General features: G+C 45.2%; 1 protein-coding gene across 1 annotated transcript; it reads left to right on the forward strand.

The window, feature by feature from the left end:
- The first annotated feature begins 8761 nt into the window (after window positions 1-8761).
- On the forward strand, window positions 8762-20045 carry MARCO (macrophage receptor with collagenous structure). Its single transcript, XM_042877963.1, has 14 exons — window positions 8762-9009; window positions 9995-10096; window positions 10354-10584; window positions 10778-10813; window positions 11957-12010; window positions 12361-12450; window positions 13692-13799; window positions 13924-13968; window positions 14204-14299; window positions 14395-14448; window positions 15505-15549; window positions 15705-15812; window positions 17030-17203; window positions 17525-20045. Exons 1-14 carry the CDS (start codon window positions 8895-8897, stop codon window positions 17653-17655), a joined length of 1389 nt encoding a protein of 462 aa, XP_042733897.1. The 5' UTR covers window positions 8762-8894; the 3' UTR covers window positions 17656-20045.
- The last annotated feature ends 980 nt before the right edge of the window (window positions 20046-21025 follow it).

The following is a 21025-nucleotide window of genomic DNA, read 5'->3' on the forward strand; positions in this document are numbered from 1 at the left end:
AAGGGTAAGTTTGGGACTTACCCTTCGCAGCTTCTCTCTCTTGATTACATCCCCAGTATGTCCATGTGTGCAGGGATGCCAAGAAGCATTGATATATGTGCTCTGAACAGCTGCAAAGCAGACACAGCCACTCCTCACCGTGAAAATAAAGCAGGGCTTTTGTCCCCTGCTATTTGCTATATGCAACATATCATAATTAAGTAACGTGAGCTTGCTGCCAGCCTAGGACACTGCTGCTGGATTGTGATGTGTTTACATCCTTGGACTTGGATATATTTCTATCAGTTGTTTTTATTTTAATGTTTCTTCAACCAGTTGTTTTGAAGACTGTGAATGACTGACCTTGGAAAAACTGATGGGCTGAGCTGTGGCTGCACAGTGTGACACCTGCTGTTAGCAGCCATCTGTCTGCCCTTCCCATGTTGGGTTATGTCAGAGCTCTGTGTATGCCAAGAGCAGACAGAAGCCCCCATCTCCTGCCCCATTATCTGTGTGGGTGCTGGGGTAGAGTCTCCTCTCCCACAACCAGCAGCTGCATGCAGATGGCTGACGAGGAACTGAGTATGACTGTTTAGACAGTACAGTGTGTCCTCTCCAGGTAGGGCCACTGACACATCACATCAGATCTCTGTGTGCACCAGGGTAGGACTTCTTGTGCCAGCGAGCTATAGCACCTCTACTAACGTTGTTACTAGGCTGACAAAACACAGTCTACAACAAAAGTTCTCTTGGCCCAGCTCTCTGTGAGGAGGTGAGATAGACTTTTGCTCTCCAGACAGCTCATCTCCACCAGAAACACGCTGCATTATAGCCCGAGCACCACTGCTGTTGCAAAAGGCATCCAACTAAGACCAGTGCCTAATTCTCCATCTGTTTCACATTTGCTTGGATCTTCACACTCTTAAGCTGGAGAATGAAATCAATGACCTTGATCTGCTTTCTTTTCATTATGCTGTAGGGTTTGCTATTCTTCTTGTTGCTTTGGGAAGTAATTTTGTGAGACTTTCTCGAAAGCCACTTCTAATTGAGAACTGCCATTTTCAAAGTTGCCGCCAGTTGAGAAGTGTACATCCAAGTCTCTTCATGGAGATTAAATACCCAGCCCTTGAGTGGCTGCAGGTTGGATATTAGGAAGAATTTATTTTCTGACAGAGTGGTGATGCAGTGGCACAGGCTGCCCAGGGCAATGGTGGGGTCACCATCCCTGAAGGTCTTCAAGAACTGTGGAGATGTGGCACTGAGTGACATGGTTTAGTGGGCAATCTTAGTGGCAGGTGGATGGTTGGACTAGGTGATCTTAGTTCTTCTTCCAACTTCAATGATTCTATGATACTACGATTCTAAGGTGAGGTGACACTTGAATTAGTTCATTTCTTCTTTGATTTTTTTTTTTTTTTTTTTTCCCTAGTGGTGTGAGCTACTGGACTGTCTCTTTCCATAAAGGAATGCCTTTCTTTAGCTTTCTCTGGTGGACTAATAATGCATTTCTGGCACATGCATTTATTGGCATGCCCACGTCTTTTTTTAATATTCTTCCCACTGCATGTCTCTCCATCAACCCATAGTCCTTAAGCAGAGACTTTTAAATGCACCTCAAAGCAGAAGTCAGGTTAATATGTTTTTCTCTCCCTAAACTGGGATCATCTCTCCCAGGCTTTCTTAGCCTTATACAAATGTTCACACCAAGCCAATCTGAATTCCCTTTCAAAATGTTTAATAGGAAAGGTATGGTTTTGTAAGTAGATTAATGCAAGACTGATGCTGCACAGACAAAATCCTGTAATGATTAACATGTGGTGACTCGGACAAGTTACCACTGTGATAGCTGTGTGAATTGCTTAGCAGCTTGCTTGGTGCAATTGAGAGAAATTAGGACAGCCAGAAGCTCACTGCAATTGTCACATACTCTACTGACACATCTGATTATTTTTTTTAATGTCTTTCTAATATCTCTGGCAAGGGGAGGTCTTGAAGCCTTGTCCTGAGGTCTTTGCAAATCCCTTTCAGATGTGGGTGGAAGGGGAGAAGGGCCAGGCTGCCTGGCTCAGCCTCCCTCTGCCTGGGCTAGCCTCCCTCTGCCTGGGCTGGCCTCCCTCACACGGCCCCACACATGCATCCACTCCCTTGCTTCCAGCCCCAAAATGTCTGTGCTAGATCTTGCAGGGGCCTCACCAAACAGGGGGGGACACCTGAGGTACCTGCTGTGCTCTTCTCCCACACTGAGGAGCACCAAGGAGGGCCTTGAGGACCACTGTGCTCCGTAGGTCTCCTAGTGAGCGCTGTCTATCTCTCCTGCCCTATTGCCTGCATCAGCAGAGAAACTGCCTGCTTGGATGTGGTGACCTCTCATACCCCTGCATCCTACCTCAGCCCTGTCAGCCTCCAGCAGAAGCTGCCTCTTGACTCAATGCACTTTGAAAGAGGCCCCAGATTCTGGTGCCTGCCCACACCCTGGGAAGATCAAACAAGGTGCAGAACAGGCATTTACACCAGCTCAGTTAATTTAAGCACTGCGGGGAATGTAAATCGGGGCCTTCCGTGTGGAATTTATTGATGCCATCAAATCAAGAGTGCTGCACTGAATTAAAAATATCCAGCTTATTAATGAAGGCAAATAATGACAAGCAGACCTGATTATTTTATTGGGTTAGAGTTAAATATTTGACTAAAAATGAAAAACTATTTCTGATGGATTTCTCCCTGTTCTCTTCAATCTGTTTCTTTTAAAGTATATATACATGTGTAGTTTTGGTGTTTGTTCTTGCTTAAATTGTGCCTCCTGCCGGGTTCCCTGGTGGTTGCAGCAGAGGGAGATCATTACAGATCATACTTTATTATCTCTGTGATTACTATTGGACCGTGTGCAATGGCACTTGGCTAGGTTCTGCTCAGCTGTGAGGATAAAGGAGCAGAAACATCATTCAAAGAGGATCCCTTCCTCATCCCTTCTCATTTCTCTGTACTAAAGTACCTGGCATTCACTCAAACTGGCAGTGCAATCAAGGTAGAGCACTAAAACTTGTATGAGGTTGACAGGGCCATTGGCAAGACATTGGGCCCTGGAGAAAAGTTTGCACTGGGAGGAGAAGAGAGAAAGCCCTCATTCACCCTGATCAGGAAAAGATCAGGAAATGTGTTAGCAGCATGGACACTGGCATTTGAAGCCCTCTTGAACGGCTTACTTTCAAAACTCTGATCAAGCATCCACTGGCCTGTGAGAACAGCAGTTCTTCTGAACTGACAGCATCAGAGGCTCCAGCCACTCTATTGGAGTCATTCTGGGTTTTCAACTCTCTCAAATGTGAGGACCCAAGGGAAGATGTAGAAACTGGGGGGCCCCCCCCCCCCCAGAAATGTTTTATTGCAAAAGCTTGGAATTAGAGAAGATCAGGGCCATGGGGCAGATTCTGTTTTTATTCATCAAAATACCTTAGCTCTGCTTGATCTGTCATCGCCAGCATAGCAGGAGTAAAAGGGAATTCCCAGCAAGTTCCCAAAAGGAGCAGTGTGTTGGATATGGAAATGGGCACCAGCAGCTGCAGGCTGGTACAAAAGGATTGGTTTTATCTAGAAAGTGATGCCCATTGCCTGGGGCGAGCGAGCTGCTGGTAAGATCTGAGCATCGTGCCATTCCCCAGGCACTTGGGCATTTCCAGCCAGTTTGTTAGACCAGCATCTGAAAGCATGTAGAGGGAAAAAGTCGCTTGTTTTGCTCTTTGATCCCAATTCGTCTGCCCTGCTACAAGTTAGCCCATTTTGTGAGATGCTCAGCTAAGAACATTGGGTTTTGCTTTTGTTTGGAAGGGAAAAGTGGGTTTCACCCCACTCCTGCCGTTCCTCACCAGCTCCTGATTTCCTTCTTCTAGGATATTTCCTGAGCCATGAGGCTGAGGCCAACAACTCCATGCTGAGGAATGAAATAATTTATTAAGTACCAGTTCTCCTTGCAAAAGACAGCATCAGAGGAGCAACAATTGGTTATCAACCTTAACTATAGCAAAGCAGCCACACTGATGTGAAAGTGAGAGGTGTGGTTTGCTGTCAGCAATATGCCTTGAAGGGTGGCAACATCACTTCCATAAAAGTGCCTTTTCCTCTTCTGATGATTTCTATTCCCCATGTGCTGATGTCGGTGGTTTCATGCTTGAGGTTATCATTTCCTAGAAGTGAGCTGAGCAAGCCTATCTCTATGGGCTGTCACTGGGAGCAGGAATGGACCTGACTAGGAGATGAGGTTTGCTGCAGAGTAGGCAGAAGAGGGATGGGAGCCTGAAGAGCTTCCCAAAGCTGAGCTTTAATGCTAGCACAGCACATCTGTTTTACAGGACAGGTGCTTTGAGTTAATTCTGTACAGGCTGCTGTCAGGGATGCTTCAAGTCTGTGTATATAGCTGCTCACATGTCTGCTCTTTGCATTCATTGAGTAAGGGGCATAGGGTGTTTACAGGTTAATGAATTTTCAAGCTGAAGTGTTTGCTGATAGCATTCAGGGCATGGAAATTTGGTCCAGAAACCTTATCAGAGACAAACCATCTTGTGGTGTCCTTCTGTGGAAGATCAAGTATTAGCTCTTTAATTTGTTTACAGTGGTAGACCTACAGTAACATATTAATGTGCATGCAACTAATTGGGATGTGCCCCAATACAAGGACAATACTGAATAATAAACCTCTTTAGGAATGTCCTTCTGAATGATCTGCTGGCTACCTGCATAGTTCAATGTCTGAAATTACAACCACCCTGAACCCCACCTAACCCCCGAGGTTCTCTAGCACAAAGAGGAGGTGAGGACAGGCTAAAGACCACCTAGCCTGGCTGGATGGGTTGTGGGCATCCACCTGGGCAGAGGGGATCACAGCAGCACATACAGTGACTGCCTTGCCCAGTGTATTACTGCGCTCTGAGGGTGGCCTGCTGAGCCAACCCTGAGCATTCCACTGTGCTGCAGAGGCCAAGCTGGGATTAATTCACCTCAAAGAGCAGGTTGAAACTGTTAAAATACTTTGCAGGTGGTTCCTTGAACTCATGGTGCAGCTGGATCCAGCCTAAAGGGCAGTAAAACCCCCCCCCCAGGGGGGGGGGGGGGGGGGGGGGAGAAGAAGCAAGTTCTGATGAAATACAAATTAAAATAACTCATGGAAGGGAAAAAAAATCTGTTTTCAATCTCTACAACAAAGCCAAGCAACGCATCAAGTTGGAAAGGAGAGATGTCAGCCAGGCAGCGCTGGGGATTTTATTGCTTTAACACAAGTGTTTCTCCGTGGCCCTAGGTGCTGCCCCAGCAGCTGGGAGGTGGCACACAGGGATACGAGGTCTCCAAGGACCTCATGTTTGTGGGCAACACCAGGGATGAGGAGGGACGTGAAGTGGGGGTAAATCAGTCCCCAGGCAAAGGTGGATTTTGCTCCCATGTGGGTCCAAGCTGCAGCTTTGTTTCCATGCCCCAACACAAATAAGGTCTTCAGGTTTTGCATGTTGGTCTCAAACTCTCTTTTGTGTGGAAACTCTCCAGGCACTACAGCATTCCTTGCCACTAGAGCTGAATCCTCTGGTGAGTTTGTTGTTTGTTTTTTTTTTTTTTCTCCTTCATGGTTGGGCAGTCAGTGTGATGCTAGGGGGGCTCCAGCAGGCAGTGAGTGAAGGAACATGCCAGACCTTACCTCTCCAAGAGCTGCCAGTGGGCAGATCTCTCACAGCATGCCTTGGGATCCCTTGAATTCAGTGGTGCTCCCTAGATGTGCATGTGCACTGAAGATGTTGGTCTTCCTGTGGAGAGAACAATGCAAAACCAAAACTGTCCCAAGCTGATCATGAGGATATTTTGCTCCACAAGATCTTGTGCTCAGCAATAAAAGGTCAGGCGAAGGAGAACAAAAGGGAGATGGTGGTGGTTGTAGCATTTGTTCTCCCAAACAACTATCACGCGTGCTGATGTCCTGCCTTCCAGGAAGTGGCTGTGTATCTGCATGCTGATGGGAAGTAGAGAATTAATTAATTCCTCTTTCTGCCTTGCTTGCACACACAGCTTTTGCTTTTCCCACCAAACTGTCATCATGTCAGGATCCTTCCTTCTTGCTTTCTTTCTCTTTTCTCCCATTCCATGAGAGAAAAGTGTGAGCAAGTGGCTGGGCAGGCATTTGACTGGTAGCCATGGCCAACTCACCACCAGCGCTGACTGGGATGTCAAAACTCGTCAACCTAATTCAGTCTGAAAAGAGGAAAAGATAGAAAAATCATGTGAGACAAGGAAAATTAAATAAGCAAGTTTATGAGCAAACCTACTGCAGCAGAAGCCACCTCTGGTCACTGATGGCTTTGTGGTGTGCATGTGCCAGATGTTTCGTGTCAAACTGCATCTGTGTTTCTGTGGGAGAGCAGTGTAGTCTGTGGACAGGATTACTATGTTTTTGGAGCCTTTCTGCAGAAACATGAATACAAGTGTTGGGATGTGGAGTAACCATCAGCTTCCTTGGGTGTCACTCTCATTTCAATCTAGAGGCAACTGCCAAAATGGTGGAGGCTGCTGCCTTGGTTTTCCCAATGCAGAGCCTGTTTATGGCCCCACCTTTTCTTTTCCTCATACTTGGAGGATCACCAAAACCCCCTGAATTCTGCCTATTTATGCCTAAGACAGTTCAGAATCCACTAGATGAGTCTGGAAACTCTTCTATGCTGAAAGATAGAAACATCTCTGAGCTAGAATATCATCTTATTGGGGGGGGAGAGGAGGGAACCAGAATGACTTGAAGTCACAGACTGAGTTATTTAGGATGAATTCTTGCTCTTCATCATCAATTACCAATGGGCCCACGACATTGCTGCAGATATAGTCCATCCACAAAACTCAGTCCGGATACAGTGCACCTTTGCAATGAGGGCTCGAATGAGCATCTTCATCTGAGCACATACTACTAGCAGCACAGCATGGGAAGGGCCAGGGTGAACTGCAGAACTGCAGGCCTTTCCCTAAGACGTTGGCAGAGCCTTTCAGAAGGGGCAGAAAGAGCATCAGGATGAGGAGGTTGATGCAGGCATGGCTCATAATGTGCTGGAAAGTGCTGTTCTGTTATTAATCCTGCTTCAGTAAGTCCTTAACCCGCGACAACTATGCTGAGTCAGCAGTTTCTTTTACTTTTGTTCTTTCTTTCCTGAATTAGTAATGTCAGTTGCACAATCAAAGTCAGTCTTTCTCTGCAGCCAGTGATGGTGCAACAAGAAACAAAAGATAGCAGAAGGCAAGAGGTGGTAGAGGCCAAGTGAACACATGATCTTTGATGCCAAGGGTATGGCCAAGACACTCTCTGCCATGTGCACAAGGAAATCTGCCACTGGTTTGCAGAGGCTGACATCCAGATGTGTGCAAACTGCAATGTCCCCAAGCAGAGATGTGCAAATGTAGCCACATGCAAAACTGTATGGGACATAATTCAATAGAAATATGGGTAGGATAAAGCTTTATCATCTGGATGGGCAACTAAGGATGGTAGGCAGAACTGGGTGGGAATGTGGTTTTGCTGTTGACTTTACTGAAATAGCCAAGTGGAGAACTGAACATTGAATCAGGGCATGTTAGGACTGCCAAAATATGTTCCCCTAATCTAAATCCTGTGTCACGCCACTGAGAATGGTTCAGCCACAACACAGCTATGAGTGGTGGGAAGATATATGCCTGATCATGGCCCAGCAATAGTAGTGACTTCAGGCTGTTTCAGCCACCCTAACTCATGGGAGTAGCTTAGCCCTTCACCATGAAGCAAACATCCCAGTTCCTGTGCAGCATGTAGCAGAATGTTACTGTAGGGGAGATCTTCTCTTCCTCCCTCTTGGTGCCAACCCAGGTCATAACTGAGTGTTTGAAAGGAGAACACAGAAGCGAATTTCAAAATCTCCACTTATTTTTGGTTTAAGCCTTTTAGAGTGCTATGTTCCAAGTGCAGAAGCAAGGATCTCTCTGCACTGGGCTGTCTGGCTGTGGATTTCCAGCTCCACTCCGCACAAAGCTGAGGTTGCTCTTTCTCCCATGGCCACACAAAGTAGCAAGGTCTCAGCAGTCACACAGCTGAGCGAGGACCCGCAGCCATGGACAGGGCCTGGTGATAGTGGCTCATCCACAGCTCAGAGGGGACAGCAGGCAGTGTAGAGTGGGTGCCCTGCCCATTACCCACTGATAGCTCTTGCTTGCTGGTTTGGGTGAGTCACTTTCCTCCACACAACGTAAACTGGTCCTGGCACAGATTTCGGAGATGGTGAAATGTAGGAGTGATACATACAGAGTGTGAGAGAAGCAGCAGTCAGGTGGTGGGAACTGTGTCCATGAGTTGAGGAATTGGTTCAAAGAGTCCTCGGCAAGAAGCTGTGTTCCGCAGTGACCGATTCAGGTGTCAGCACCACCCATCCACCACCACCTGTCTTTGCAGCTCCTCCTGATTCTTCATCTCCTCTTTCAGTCATGCACTATCATTTTGCTGTACACTCATGTGGGTTTAATTACCATGTAGTGCTTCACCTCACCTTACAGAGGACAGATCCTGAAGGTAACGCTGAACTAGGGATTTCCTTTCCTTAGGAAGGAGGCTCACTTGCAATAGAAATCACCTCGTGCCCAACCCTGAAGTGCAGAGATACTGAATCACTTGTTGCTGAGCTTCTTTCATAACCACAGCCCTGTGGATGTGGTAGCTCCGAGCAAGGACGTGAGAGCAGCTGAACATCTTAGCTTGTGGGATTTTTTTGAGGAACCATTCAAATTACCACATCAGAGTTCTCACAAGTCTATAAAAACTAAGCAGATAGGAAAAGGCTATCAGAAAGCGTATCAAAGCAGGAGGCAGATAAAGTTCCTTCAGCTCTCCATTGCCCTCCATCTGAAGAGGCTCTGTGTTAGCCACATTTGTCATGAAAATTAAAGACAGATGCAGAGGAGATGGAAATTCAAGTGATATGAGCACCTTCAGTATTTCAGACAAGACTGGGTTTGCCTCAGCTGCTACTACAACCTTTCAGATAAGTGGTAAGCTTTCTTTTTATTAAATGGATTGATGTGGATTTTATTGGGTCTATGAAGAAAACCACATAAAAATGAAATATTGTATTTGTATTGAAAATGAAATGCTTTTTTAACAGAGATTTTGCTATTAAATTAACTGACCATTTAAAAAGAGTTTAATTGTTCTTTCCAAATAAGGTTGATGTTGAGAATCTGAATATAGTTCTCCTTCCCTGCTTCAAAAAATGTCCAATTGCACTCAGACAATTTCCATGTCCTAATAGTTAAGATACTGAAATCACCAGATCCAATTAAAAAAAAAAAATTTCTCAATTTTTAGCTGAATATAAATATTTTATTGCTGACTAAACCATCCTATTGGAAAACTAATTAAGCCATTGTATTCTTCTGAAGCTACAACTTTAAACTACTCATTACATTGCTTAGGGAAAAAGCCTTCAATTAAGGGTAAATTGTTGCATGTCTGAAGTAATTATTAGGTCTTCTGAAATACTTTTTCCCTATACGGCAAAATTAGACGAAGTATTCCATTTCTTTTACGCTTGCTGGTGACGATTTGCTTTAAATGTTACAACCTGTTTCCATTTGCTCTGCAGCTCAGTTTGTTATTGATTTTTCATTTGTTTTGATGCATACACGGATCACTGTTGGCGACACACATATGTGGTGCTCTAGGGAGGCAGAACTTGTACTTTGAGCAACCCTCCGTGAGTGGCAGCCTGGGACATATGTATAGGAGGAAGGTAGGGTTCATTGGTGCAGAAAGAGGCGAAGTGCCATGCTCACACTGTCACAGGCTGGGTTAGGTCTAGACGGTAGTAAGCAGGTTAGGGCAGCTAAGGGAAAGATGCTGACAGTGGATCACAATGCACAATCAATGCAGGAGGCAGAGGCAGGCAACCTGTCTGGCTTATCACAGACCTTGCAGGAGGGTTTAGGGTGCTGAGCCTGAAAGGGCTATTTCTGTCCTATTTTCGTTGATTTGTAGAACCTCAAATCCGGAGAAAGCCATCCACATGCTGTGCTCGGACTACCCTTGTCATCTACCTGCTGCTGCTGACAGTTGGCCAAGTGCTGTTGGCATACAAAGGTATGTGTCCACCCTATGGAAGCCTGGGCAGTTTTGCTGGCTGCTCTGGGACAGCACAAGTGTGGGTGATGAGCTCAGAGATGAGAAATCTCTGCAGGAGCACAGCTGCGCAGAAGGTAAAGTAGCTGCTGCAGGAAGCTCATCCCCCAACCCTTATGTTACATCCATCTGGGCCCAAATATCTACACTCCTGGCTGACTGAGCAATTCCCAGCCAGATCGAGCTGTATATTCATTGCACGGACATTTCGTTTCCAGTGTTTAAGATGAAGGAGGAGATACTGAAATGTCAGGAAAATAATGCCTTCCATGCTGAAGAGATGATAGGAAGATCCTATGCTGACAACCTTCTTTTGGAGAAAAACTTCACAGAGAGGGACATGGGACGTGAAGAAAACTGGAGGAGACGCTTAGAAAAGGAAATCGCCGTAATTAAAAGCAGCAATGCAAACTTGATGATGATGATGAGCAACATCACCCTGCTTGCAGGTATGGTTCAGTTTCTTCTTGGTGACTGTATGGAGGGAAGAAATGGCTCTTCTGCACCACCTGCTTAGCCAGGGGAAATCTAGTTCTGAAGGAATAACTACAGCAAGATTTGGTCTCGCTGTCAGGTAGTTAGCAATGCTGCAGTGCATGGGGTCCTTACTACAGAAAAATAACTACTAAATATTTATTTCAGGGCGTCCTGGATACAAAGGAGAACCTGGTCCACCAGGTATGTGGGTAGATGAGGCATAAACAACTTTGCTTCTTTTCCTCTCTCTTCTACTTTTTTTCCCCTGAGAGATGTAAGATGAAGATTTGGGATTTCAGTTGCTAGATCCAGATCCTACAAAATGTACAAATCCCCAGTGCGTTGTCACAGGGAGACCTCCTGCACATTTTGACTGATTTCCTGGATGCTCTGGCTTGCCTGAGTGCTCCCAATGGTTGTTGCTGACCGTGGTTTTGTCTCCATCTTCTCACTGCCACCCTGACAGAAAAGCTCAAGGGTGACGGAGAAATCCATGGCTGGTCATTATCTGCAGTAGCCATCCCAGATCCCCATCTGAGGTAAGAAAGGACCACGGAGGGGATGAACATTTATAAAGGGTTTATGTGCATCCCACCACTGGGTTTTCTGCCCCAGACATAGCAGGTCCTGCTGCACAACTCTAGCACAATTCACATGCAATTCCTGAGTCCCTGCTCTTTAGGGGCCCCATATCTGAACCAAACAATGCATGTAGTGAACACTGACTGATTTGGGATGGAACAGTACCAGCCATAGGAGATAAATGTCTCCAGTCTGTGAGAATGCAGCAAGATCTGATCTCGTGTTGGCTCTGTGCTGAGAAGAAGTTGGACTCACCATTTTCCTAAGAAATTCAAGTTCCTGTGATCCTGTAATGACCTAAAATTCATCCCTTGTTAGGTCAGGTCTGTATCTCATCCATTCTTAGTTCTTGGCTATGTTGATGAGCTTTTCCAAAGGAAAAAAAAAAGAAAAGATTTTTTTAAAAATAATTTTTCCATGTCTTCCTGGCTGCATTTACAATGCTGAAACACCATATCCTGCCAAACACTAATACTGTTCATCACAGCCCAATAGCTCAGTGCCTGTTCAAGAAAGATTACCCCAGATGTCTGTGTGAGCAGGCAGGTGGCCTGGCTTGGCTGGAGCACAGTTGGCTCTACCCAGCACACCCAGCCCAGCTCCATGGACCTTTCTTGGGTGCCTGCACTCACCTCTGTCAGCTGTACATCAGTGGTGACCAAAGGCACATGTACAAAAGACAATTTAAAAATTCATCTCTTCATTATTCATTATTACAAATAGATGATGTGTATCAGCTGATATATGTGTCTCACATCTCAGGGCTACGGGGACCACCAGGACCACCGGGGATAAAGGGAGACCGAGGAATTCCAGGTAAGTCTTTTCCAATCTCTGCGGATGAGCATAACGTGGCTTTATGGATTATTTTATGGGCGGTCTTGTCTTCGGTCGAGATGTAAGTCAGCAGGAATGTCATTGGAGTTGAACGAAATAAGCCTATGTAAAACCAATGTGAACAAAAGCAAAACTCTGCTGGGAAAATTCTAGTTTTAAAAGTGAGTTTTTAGAGCCATTGCACTGGCTATGGCAGATAGATGTCCTCTGCCCTGGCACATCTCTCAGGCACACGAGGAGCAGAGTGCCTCGTGTTGTGTGGCCTCCTGCTGATGTTCATGAGACATGATACCCAATGCAACATCATAGGTATGATGTTGTCCCTGCAGGCTTACAGGGCAGTAAAGGAGATCGTGGTCCCACCGGTCCAAGGGGTGAACAAGGAGAAAAAGGAATAAAAGGACAAGCAGGAATTCCAGGTAAGACATCTCTGGAGGCATTTAAGGCCAGGCTGGATGCAATGCTGGGCAGCCTGATATTGAGATCCCAACCTCATGGCAGGGGTTGGAACTAGATGATCTTTAAGATTCCTTTCAACTTAAGCCATGCTATGATTCTATGATTCTTCACTGTCTCAGCAATTTATTCCTGTTTAAATTGGTTATACTTGAAACATCAGATCAGATCTTCGCAGGTCCCATATTTCATAAAAATGTAGGCAACCCTGTGAGTGGCATGCCAGTCCATGAGAGGACTCTTGGCCTGATCTGCGGGAATTTCATTTTGGGGTTTGCTCCAGGGAAAGGAGACATGGAAAATGTTGATTCTACACCATGGAACTGTCCTTATAAAGTTACTTTTGTCTAAGGAAATCCTGAATTAACAGCCTATTCCAGATTAGAACCATAGCATTTTCATTCATAATAATAATACAACATAATTTACGTGCAGAAGCACACGTTAGTTCTCACTACAGTAAAACCTACTTCTGAGAAATTTATCTCGTTATACATAAGCTTGGCTTTTAATCACCTTAAGTACAAGAGTCATGTACCATGTTTCTCCCCTGCAGCACATATTAGTGAATAAGCAACATTCAACACTCTCAGCTGGGATGCACCCGGAAAGGAAAGGTTGAATGCAGCACAGCAAAATCAGAAGCTGTTCATGGTGCAGCTGAGGAAGGACATTTGGACGAGCTGGCTAGAGATTCCTTAGAAGTAAATCATCAGAACCCACACGCACCAGAGCTAGTACAAGCTGGTCCAGATCAAAAAAAGGGAAGTAGGAGAAATAGCAGAAGACGAGGTCTTAGGGATAATTCTGGAGCAGAAGGGTGAAGGAGATATCACTCTTTAAATGAAACACTTTTAAGTAATTCAGCTCTATTTGAAAATGCAGAGAAGCTTAAGGGCAGTTTTGATAATTGCTTGAAAGCACAGGAGTAGCATAAAATGTCCTCCATTTCCACCACAGCTAGGGGAAGGAAACATTATAGACAGCTGTAATGGAGATTTAACTAGAGAAGAAGACTACTAGTGCCAGAGATACTTTGGGAATAGCCTGGGGAGTTGCAGTGGGATCATTTACCAACGGTAAATGTGGGTGTGAGGCCTATCTCTGATGCAGATGGAAGGGGGTGCTCTCTGGTTTCTGAGACAGTGAAAATTTGATGATGGCGATGATGATGATGATTTACACTTCCTGTGCTGCTTGGTAGGTCATGTAGGGCAGAAAGGTGAAATGGGCCAGAAGGGCGATCCAGGCAACCGCGGATCCATGGGTCCTCCAGGAAACCAGGGAGTGCCAGGACAGCCAGGCTTCAATGGTAAGTGCAGAGGTGCAGACACAAAACAACTTGCAGTCAACGCACACGTGCTGTGGTGCAGGACTGCCCTAGCTGAAGCATTTGGCTAAATCCTGCCAGCACTGATGCTAGGATGTTGTTACAGGTAGTGTGGGAGAGCCCGGACGTCCTGGGCAGAAAGGAGAAGCAGGTAAGCAGAAAGGGGGTGCAGCTTCCTCTATGGGTATGAGACTGATCTCTCTAAGACCTCTTTAAGACTGGTGTTGCCAGGGGAGACGTGTTATTTGGAAAGACACTGTTTGTGTCCTGCCTCCATAGGGACAACCCAATCTGCACAATATGGGGTTTGTGACAGAGCTATATTTAATTTTCTTTCTTCATGTTTTGGCTGCACTTCACATATGCTGTTGTTTATCACCTCCAAGGCCCAGCTGGAGAACGTGGCCTCCCAGGACCTCCTGGCCCCAGCAGTCCTGGGGTGAAGGGGGAGAAAGGGGACCTCGGGCCCAAGGGCTCCCAAGGTACCAAGCTACTGACATCCATACCCTGTGGTCCTCCTGCACTGGCCTCGCTTTGTGTGATGGCTTCACCTTTGCTGATTTACTTTTAATTTCAGGAATGCCAGGCAGTATTGGACCCAAAGGTGAAAAGGGAGACAAAGGAGTTCCAGGTAAAGAAGAATAAAAAGGTCTGCAATCAAACGCATGCATTATGCAAGGTGGGAGGGGGGAATCAAAGCAACAAGGACAGCAACTTGAGTACTGCTCTCTGGGCCCCATGAATCCCAGGACGTGATGGTGAGCACAGGCCGCTGTCAGGCTGCTGTGGGGTAACTGCTCTTTGGTGGGTTTGTTTCAGGCATCTGCAACACGTACTAGGAAGTGATGTTGCCTGCATTTTTACATGAATGGAAAATGCACAAACAAAGCCATAATTTAAGATGAACAAAAAAAAAAAAAAAAAAAAAAAACAAAAACAAAAACAGCCAAAACAAAAACAACAACAACAACAACAAAAAACAAAAACAAAAAAAAAACAAAAACCGAACAACAACTTCCATAAGCAAGCATTAAAAATGAATTTTACAGGCTGTAAATCTGATGGAAAGCTGACTAACGAGCCCATGCCTTGGACTCCTCTGTAGCACTGCAGGCAGAGGTCTCTTAAGAGGCCAGCTAAGGAGTACTTAGCCAGACCTATTCTTTGACCTTCCAACTGAAGTAGTCAACCTCGCTACCCTGGGCACCCAAAAACCCAGGGTAATGTTCTGGTGTATTTCCTTTTTCACTCTGAATTTATGTAGTGCACACTGTCAGGTCCAAGTGCTGGACCCTCCTGCATGCACTGACACCTGGATGCCAGGGAGTCACCTGGCCCAATATTATGCGCTTGCATGTCTGCTGCACCTGAATTTATGTGCCTAAGCTCTCTATGAGGTCTGTGAAGGCTATCTGAGAGCAGAGTCTTTGTGCTATCAGTGAAATTTAAGGTGTGATACAAATGACCAGAAATCAATTTACTTCAGAAGATAATTTACACCATCTTTATTTTCTGAATGGGTGAAGTCTGCCTTGAGTACAATGGGAAGTAAGACTCCTACTTGACTAATAGATGCCTGTAGTGCAGACAGTTAATGTGGACTGGGTGAAATCCATAATAAATACACATTTGCATAAATGTTTTTAAATTATATAAGCATGTAACTTTTTTTTTTTTATGATCCTAGGTACTGTAGGGCCAAAAGGAACAAAGGGAGACCAGGGCCCACAAGGTAAACATTCATTTGACAGCATTAAATATTCTGATGATGATTAAGAACAGTACTTTAGATGTCATGTTCCAATTCTCTACATCAATACGAGATGCTTATCATGCTCCTCCTTTTCCATTTGGGAAAGGACAATGACATTTCTGCTTTCCATACAGGCATCCAAGGTCCAACTGGTCAAAAAGGAAGCAAGGGTGATTATGGCAGTAAAGGTCTAAAAGGTGAACCAGGTGTAAAAGGAGCCAAAGGAGACCCAGGAAACCCAGGTAAGGCTGTTTGCCATGTTGTGTCTGTGGAGCTCGTGGGCTTGGAAGCATATGTCGCAGATACGGCACAGATTGGCACCAGCTACTCTGGAGCACGTTTACAGGAAGAACTCAACAGAGAGATGGGTCTTTCCAGAGGGTGAACCTGAGGTCTTTTGCATTTACACCTTGGGTACCTTACTAAAGACATGCAAGTAAACAGATACATTGGATTTTCTCAACTCCACCCTCTCCTCTGTAGTCTACAAAGACATCTTGCAATATATACTGTGCCAATGGGATTTACATGGCACTTGGGAACACAAGGACATTTAACAAAGCCTCTCTAATTGCAGAATAATTAAAAGCAAAAAACAAACAAACAAAACAAAAAAAAAAACAACAGTTCAAAAGGGCCAACACTACAAAAACTCAAAATCCTTATGCTCTTCCTTTACAATCACAGAATGCTTTCCAAAACCCTAAGACCTGTATTTAAAAAGATCACGCTAAACAGTATAAGAGCCCTCAGACAAAAAGCAACCTGCAACCTCTCTGGGGCTCCTACGTGCATTCCTCTCCTGGAGCTCTGCCTCTGGAAGAGGGGTGGTGGAGGAGGAAAAAGTCTCTGGGTGATTTTCAGCTTTCATTTCCTGGAAGGAGGTTGCAATATGTGCTTTGTGAGAGTAGCTTTCTGGGTAAAGAGCTCCTATCTTTTCAAGCACATGCACTCTCAGGACAAGAGTTAACCTGCAGTGGCTAACAGTGTATCCATATGTGACCCACTCAATTACTCAATAAAAAGCAATAGCAGGATATTTCCCCAAGCAACAGTCAAAGAATTGCTTGTTTTTCAATTTGGAACAGATTTTCCAGAAATGAAAAGGGACATAGGGGAACAGGGAGGAGATACTGGACTTTTCTTTCTTCTTCTGCCACCTGACTCTGGTATCAAAGCTACCTGAGATCAAGTACACACTGGTTAACCACCAACACAGCTACCGGAGCAATGAGAGCTGGGCTGAGCAATTTCACTGAGTTCAGTCTCTGGAGACAAGACAGGGCCCTGAAATATTCAGATCTGATATAAAAGTAACTTCTGGTCCTACTCCAGCTGCAGCAATGGAGCTGGGAGCATTCATGTAGTCTAGGCAGTCACTGCTTCCATCTTTCCATGTGCTATTTGCCTCCTGCCAATATGACTAATGCAGTTATTTTTGTCTCCTCTGATCCATCAGGTTACTACAACAACATACGAATCGCAGGAGGGGGCAGGAGGGGTCGCGTGGAAATCTTTCACCAAGGCTCCTGGGGAACGATATGTGATGATGGCTGGGACATCCAGGATGCCTCTGTAGTCTGCAGAATGATGGGGTACAGCCGTGCCATCTCTGCCTTCACTGCAAATGGAGGTGAGTCTTCAGCAGGCTGGGTTGCAAGACTATCTGCCTGGTTGGGGGATAATGCATGCCCTGCAAGAACCACAGTGAGGGGCTCTACGTAAGCAATATGAGAGCAAAGAGGATGGATTCAAACGGGAAGCTCAGTCCTCTAGGGACTAGCCTACATGTCATGTGCTGCTTGAGCTGTGCCAAAAAGCTTGGTTTTGAGTTTACCAATGTGCAACCCAACACATGCATTTGGAGGAGAGCATACTACCATTTCTTCTGTCCAGTGGTGACTGTTTCTTCTGTTATTCGTTGCATTTATTTTTCTTATTTCTTTTCCCAAAGGCACTGGGCAAATTTGGCTTGATGACGTGAACTGCAGAGGGAGTGAACATTCTATTTACCAGTGTAACAAATCTGACTGGGGCACACACAACTGCTCCCACAATGAGGACTCTGGGGTGGAGTGTATCTAATGGGACATAGGGCTGACCTAGGAACCGCTGCCCCCTCGTGTGCTCTGCAGAACCCCTGTTCATTGCATCCATCCAGCTTCTTCACACAGGGGGAACTCCATTTTCCATAAATCAGCAAAAATAGCAAGACACAAATAATGTGAGGCATCCCAGCTGTCAGAAATCAGCAGGAGCTCAGACGTGATCAACTGCACGGCTTTGCCACCTGCCTGGCAGTAGCCCACCTGCAGCAGCTGTAGAGTTTCTCTGCTTTAGCTCAGTGCAATAGGAGGGAACAAGAGAAGCCTGCAGAATGAGCTGCAGCTTAGCTGGCCAGCCTTTAACACAGTGCTGTTGTCAATCTGGCCTAAAGCCCATTGTAAAGACCATGTACTCAAGACAGAAATCATTAAATGATCTTTTTTGGTACGCAAACACAAAGTTCTTCAGATGAGATGATGATCACAGGTCAAAATGCAACCATACCAGCATGGAATCCAGTTTTAGCACAGATCTTGTGTTTGACCTTGGTGAAGTCTCCTGCCTTCTCTGACAACGTTTCCTAACTTGTTTCCCAGAAACAAAACCCTCACCTTAGAAATGAGATCCACTAAAACAAAGAGATAATGAGTAAAAGCAATAAGGATGAAGTATCAACTAATTATCCTTTCACAGTGAAACTATGGTCCCTAAACCAAAGGCTTCTGCCTTAAATGAAAGTCTTATGTGTCTGAGATAATAAGTGAAAGACTTCTCTTTCTTAAAGCCTAAACTCTTCCCCTTTTTAACAGCACTGGGCATTTGGCAGGTGACAAGAAGCCTGTACATAAACAGCTGTGCACATTGCAGCAACCCGCTTGCTAACAGTGTATTTAACATGTCAGAAATGGCTGTAAGCAACCCCACATCTCTGCATCAACATTAGCCACAACTGCATTTATCTACACAGCTTCTAGAATCAATTTTGGTGCTCACAAACCCAGATCTAAGTGGAAAAGCTGAGTGGTGCTGGTAAGAACAGCAGGTGACCATATGTAAATAAAGTACTGTCACTGCTAGGGAATAAAACATTTACAAGCTGTATTCTTTCTGTCTTGTCACAGCTGCAGGTGCTGCTTGCATTCCCATTTCCTCACTTTGCTTGCTAACGTAAGATGTTCCGCATTAGGCAAAACTGCCATAAAAAGGAAAGTCGCCATGTATCCAGTGGTGACCCTTAAATCCTCCAAAATCTCATTTCTGGACAATAGGCAGCTGGGAAATAGCTGCTGTGCCACAATAAAGGTCAATCAGCAAGGGTTATATGTATACACTTCCAGATGCCAGAAACAAAATTTCAAAGTCCACCTTTAGCAGATTCACACGTTCACACTAAATTCCCCCCTTTAAATTCAGATTTCAGACAGGCAGTTCTTCCTCTGGTATAAATTGTGATACTCACTGCTACGCTGTGTTTTGGCTGACCAAGAAAAGCCCTTATTTGACTGAAAAAAAAAAAAAAATGGATTTCACTCAGAACTCCAAGACAAAACTAGAACAAGAAGATATAAGTTATCCAAACAGCAGGTAATATATCAGATAAGCACTTTGCAGATCACCAAAAGCACAAGTGAGCTGTAACAGAAATGCTAAGTCATGGTTTGAGCCAGTAATTGAACACCTAGTGGAAAGGCAGGGCCAACCCAGGGGAACTCAGGTGCATGCAATGTTCCTGTGTGACCAAAAGAGCTGGAGCCAGGATCCACCTCTTCCCAGACCTCATTTAAGTGTTGGCAGAGGGTGGTGCAGGTATCTCTCTGGAGATCCTTGCCTACCTGAGGCTTTCTGAAGGTTAGCAGCTTCTTTCCCTTATTTTTGCGTCTACAGCTGTTGTGTTTAAGTGAATCCTCGCTTGCTGCAGCCTGGGATCTTTCTGCTCTGCTGTCATCACTGTGCTTTCCATCATGTTACACTGGCCGTACACCAGCACCTAGACCATAGCCAGCCTGCTGTGACACCATACCCCATTACAGCTGACAGAGGTTTATTATTGACTAAAGATGCTGCTTCCCGACACTAAGTGGAGCTCAAGGGCTACCACCCACCCTGCTTCCGCTATGCTGGCACTGCACAGCCTCCAGTTGTCCCAGACCTGGCCATGCTATGCCCTGGTGAATGTGTTTCGAGTACCAGCATCCCTCCCTGCTTCTTTTCTCCTTACAGCAAGCCTTCACTCCCACATCCTGCATTCCAATGGGAACCAGAAGGGACACAAATGTGCTTGTTCCCTTTGACAGGCTATAGTACACACACTTGGAACCCAAGCAGTCAGCCTAAAGTTGTGAGATAAGGTGAGGATTCCCAGTGACCCAAGTTGCATCCAGCCAGTCCTCCCAGAATAGTATTTTGAAAAATAAAAACTGAAAAAATGCCTCCTGTGATTCACTTTCTGGTGTGTTTTGGTCTGACCTGATTTGAAGTGCACTCATGTTCCCACATCTGCTTTTCCAGCCCAAGGGAAAGCTTATTAGGGTAGGAAAAGTGTTGCATGTCACCATGTGATTGATGCTTAGGAGTGAAAAACCCTCATATCCACAAAAACATATAGGCCTGAGGTCACCTTACATGGCCACATCCTCTTCCTCACCAACACATGGCTCAGTGCTTTCAGTCCCAACTTTCAGGGCTCCCAAAGAACCAGCCTCATCTCATGGTCGTTGTCTACAACAGCCAGCAAAGAATTGTACAGCTGTGCTTATCGTTCCCTCCCAGCACCAATTAAAAAGATTTAGTTAAGCAAAATTCAATTACACTGTCATGCATAAAAGGGATACAATTAATTGAAAGGAATAGTTTCCCTTAGGATTGCTGTTATTTCCAGATGCCTGTCCCTGACCACTTCTTGTCCAAAGAAGTAAAGATGCGGGACAGTTTGGATCATCCCTACGTCACCAACTCACACATATTTCCTACTGGGGAGAGCAAGCAATGGTCAGAGACCATTAGGTAAACAAAATGATGTGCAGATTTCACAGCACTGGAGCTTTAGATCACAGAAGACCATGCTGAGAATATGTTTTAATAAGTCAGGAGTATTGATTCAGCCATATCTCAGTGTTGGCATAGCTGTCAAACCACAAAAACAGCAACATGCAGAGGAGGGCTGCAGGTTACCAGTGGGGTATGATGGGAGGCTGAATGCGATATTTATTGCCTCAACAGAAGTCACACGCAATTCAAAGTACCACCCAGGCACACAGGGATGCTGAAAAGCAAAACATTTCTAACTAAAAGTCAGTTCCTTTGGGTTTTATAGCCTCAGGTTTATGCTGAACACATCCATTACACATCTCACCCTAGCAAAATTAATAATAATTCCAGGTGAAACTGTAAAAAGGCAATTTCATTTGTT

Source organism: Lagopus leucura, unplaced genomic scaffold, assembly GCF_019238085.1.
Source record: "Lagopus leucura isolate 7727_CA_CO unplaced genomic scaffold, USGS_WTPT01 Super-Scaffold_100019, whole genome shotgun sequence".
NCBI lineage: Eukaryota > Metazoa > Chordata > Aves > Galliformes > Phasianidae > Lagopus > Lagopus leucura.

Excerpts from the sequence above, each read along its gene's own strand:
- MARCO (XM_042877963.1), top strand. The coding sequence starts at position 8,895 with ATGAAAATTAAAGACAGATGCAGAGGAGATGGAAATTCAAGTGATATG. Across the intron at positions 14,449-15,504 it reads GGGAGACAAAGGAGTTCCAG|GTACTGTAGGGCCAAAAGGA; the intron begins GTAAAGAAGAAT and ends TTATGATCCTAG. Across the intron at positions 15,550-15,704 it reads GGGAGACCAGGGCCCACAAG|GCATCCAAGGTCCAACTGGT; the intron begins GTAAACATTCAT and ends CTTTCCATACAG.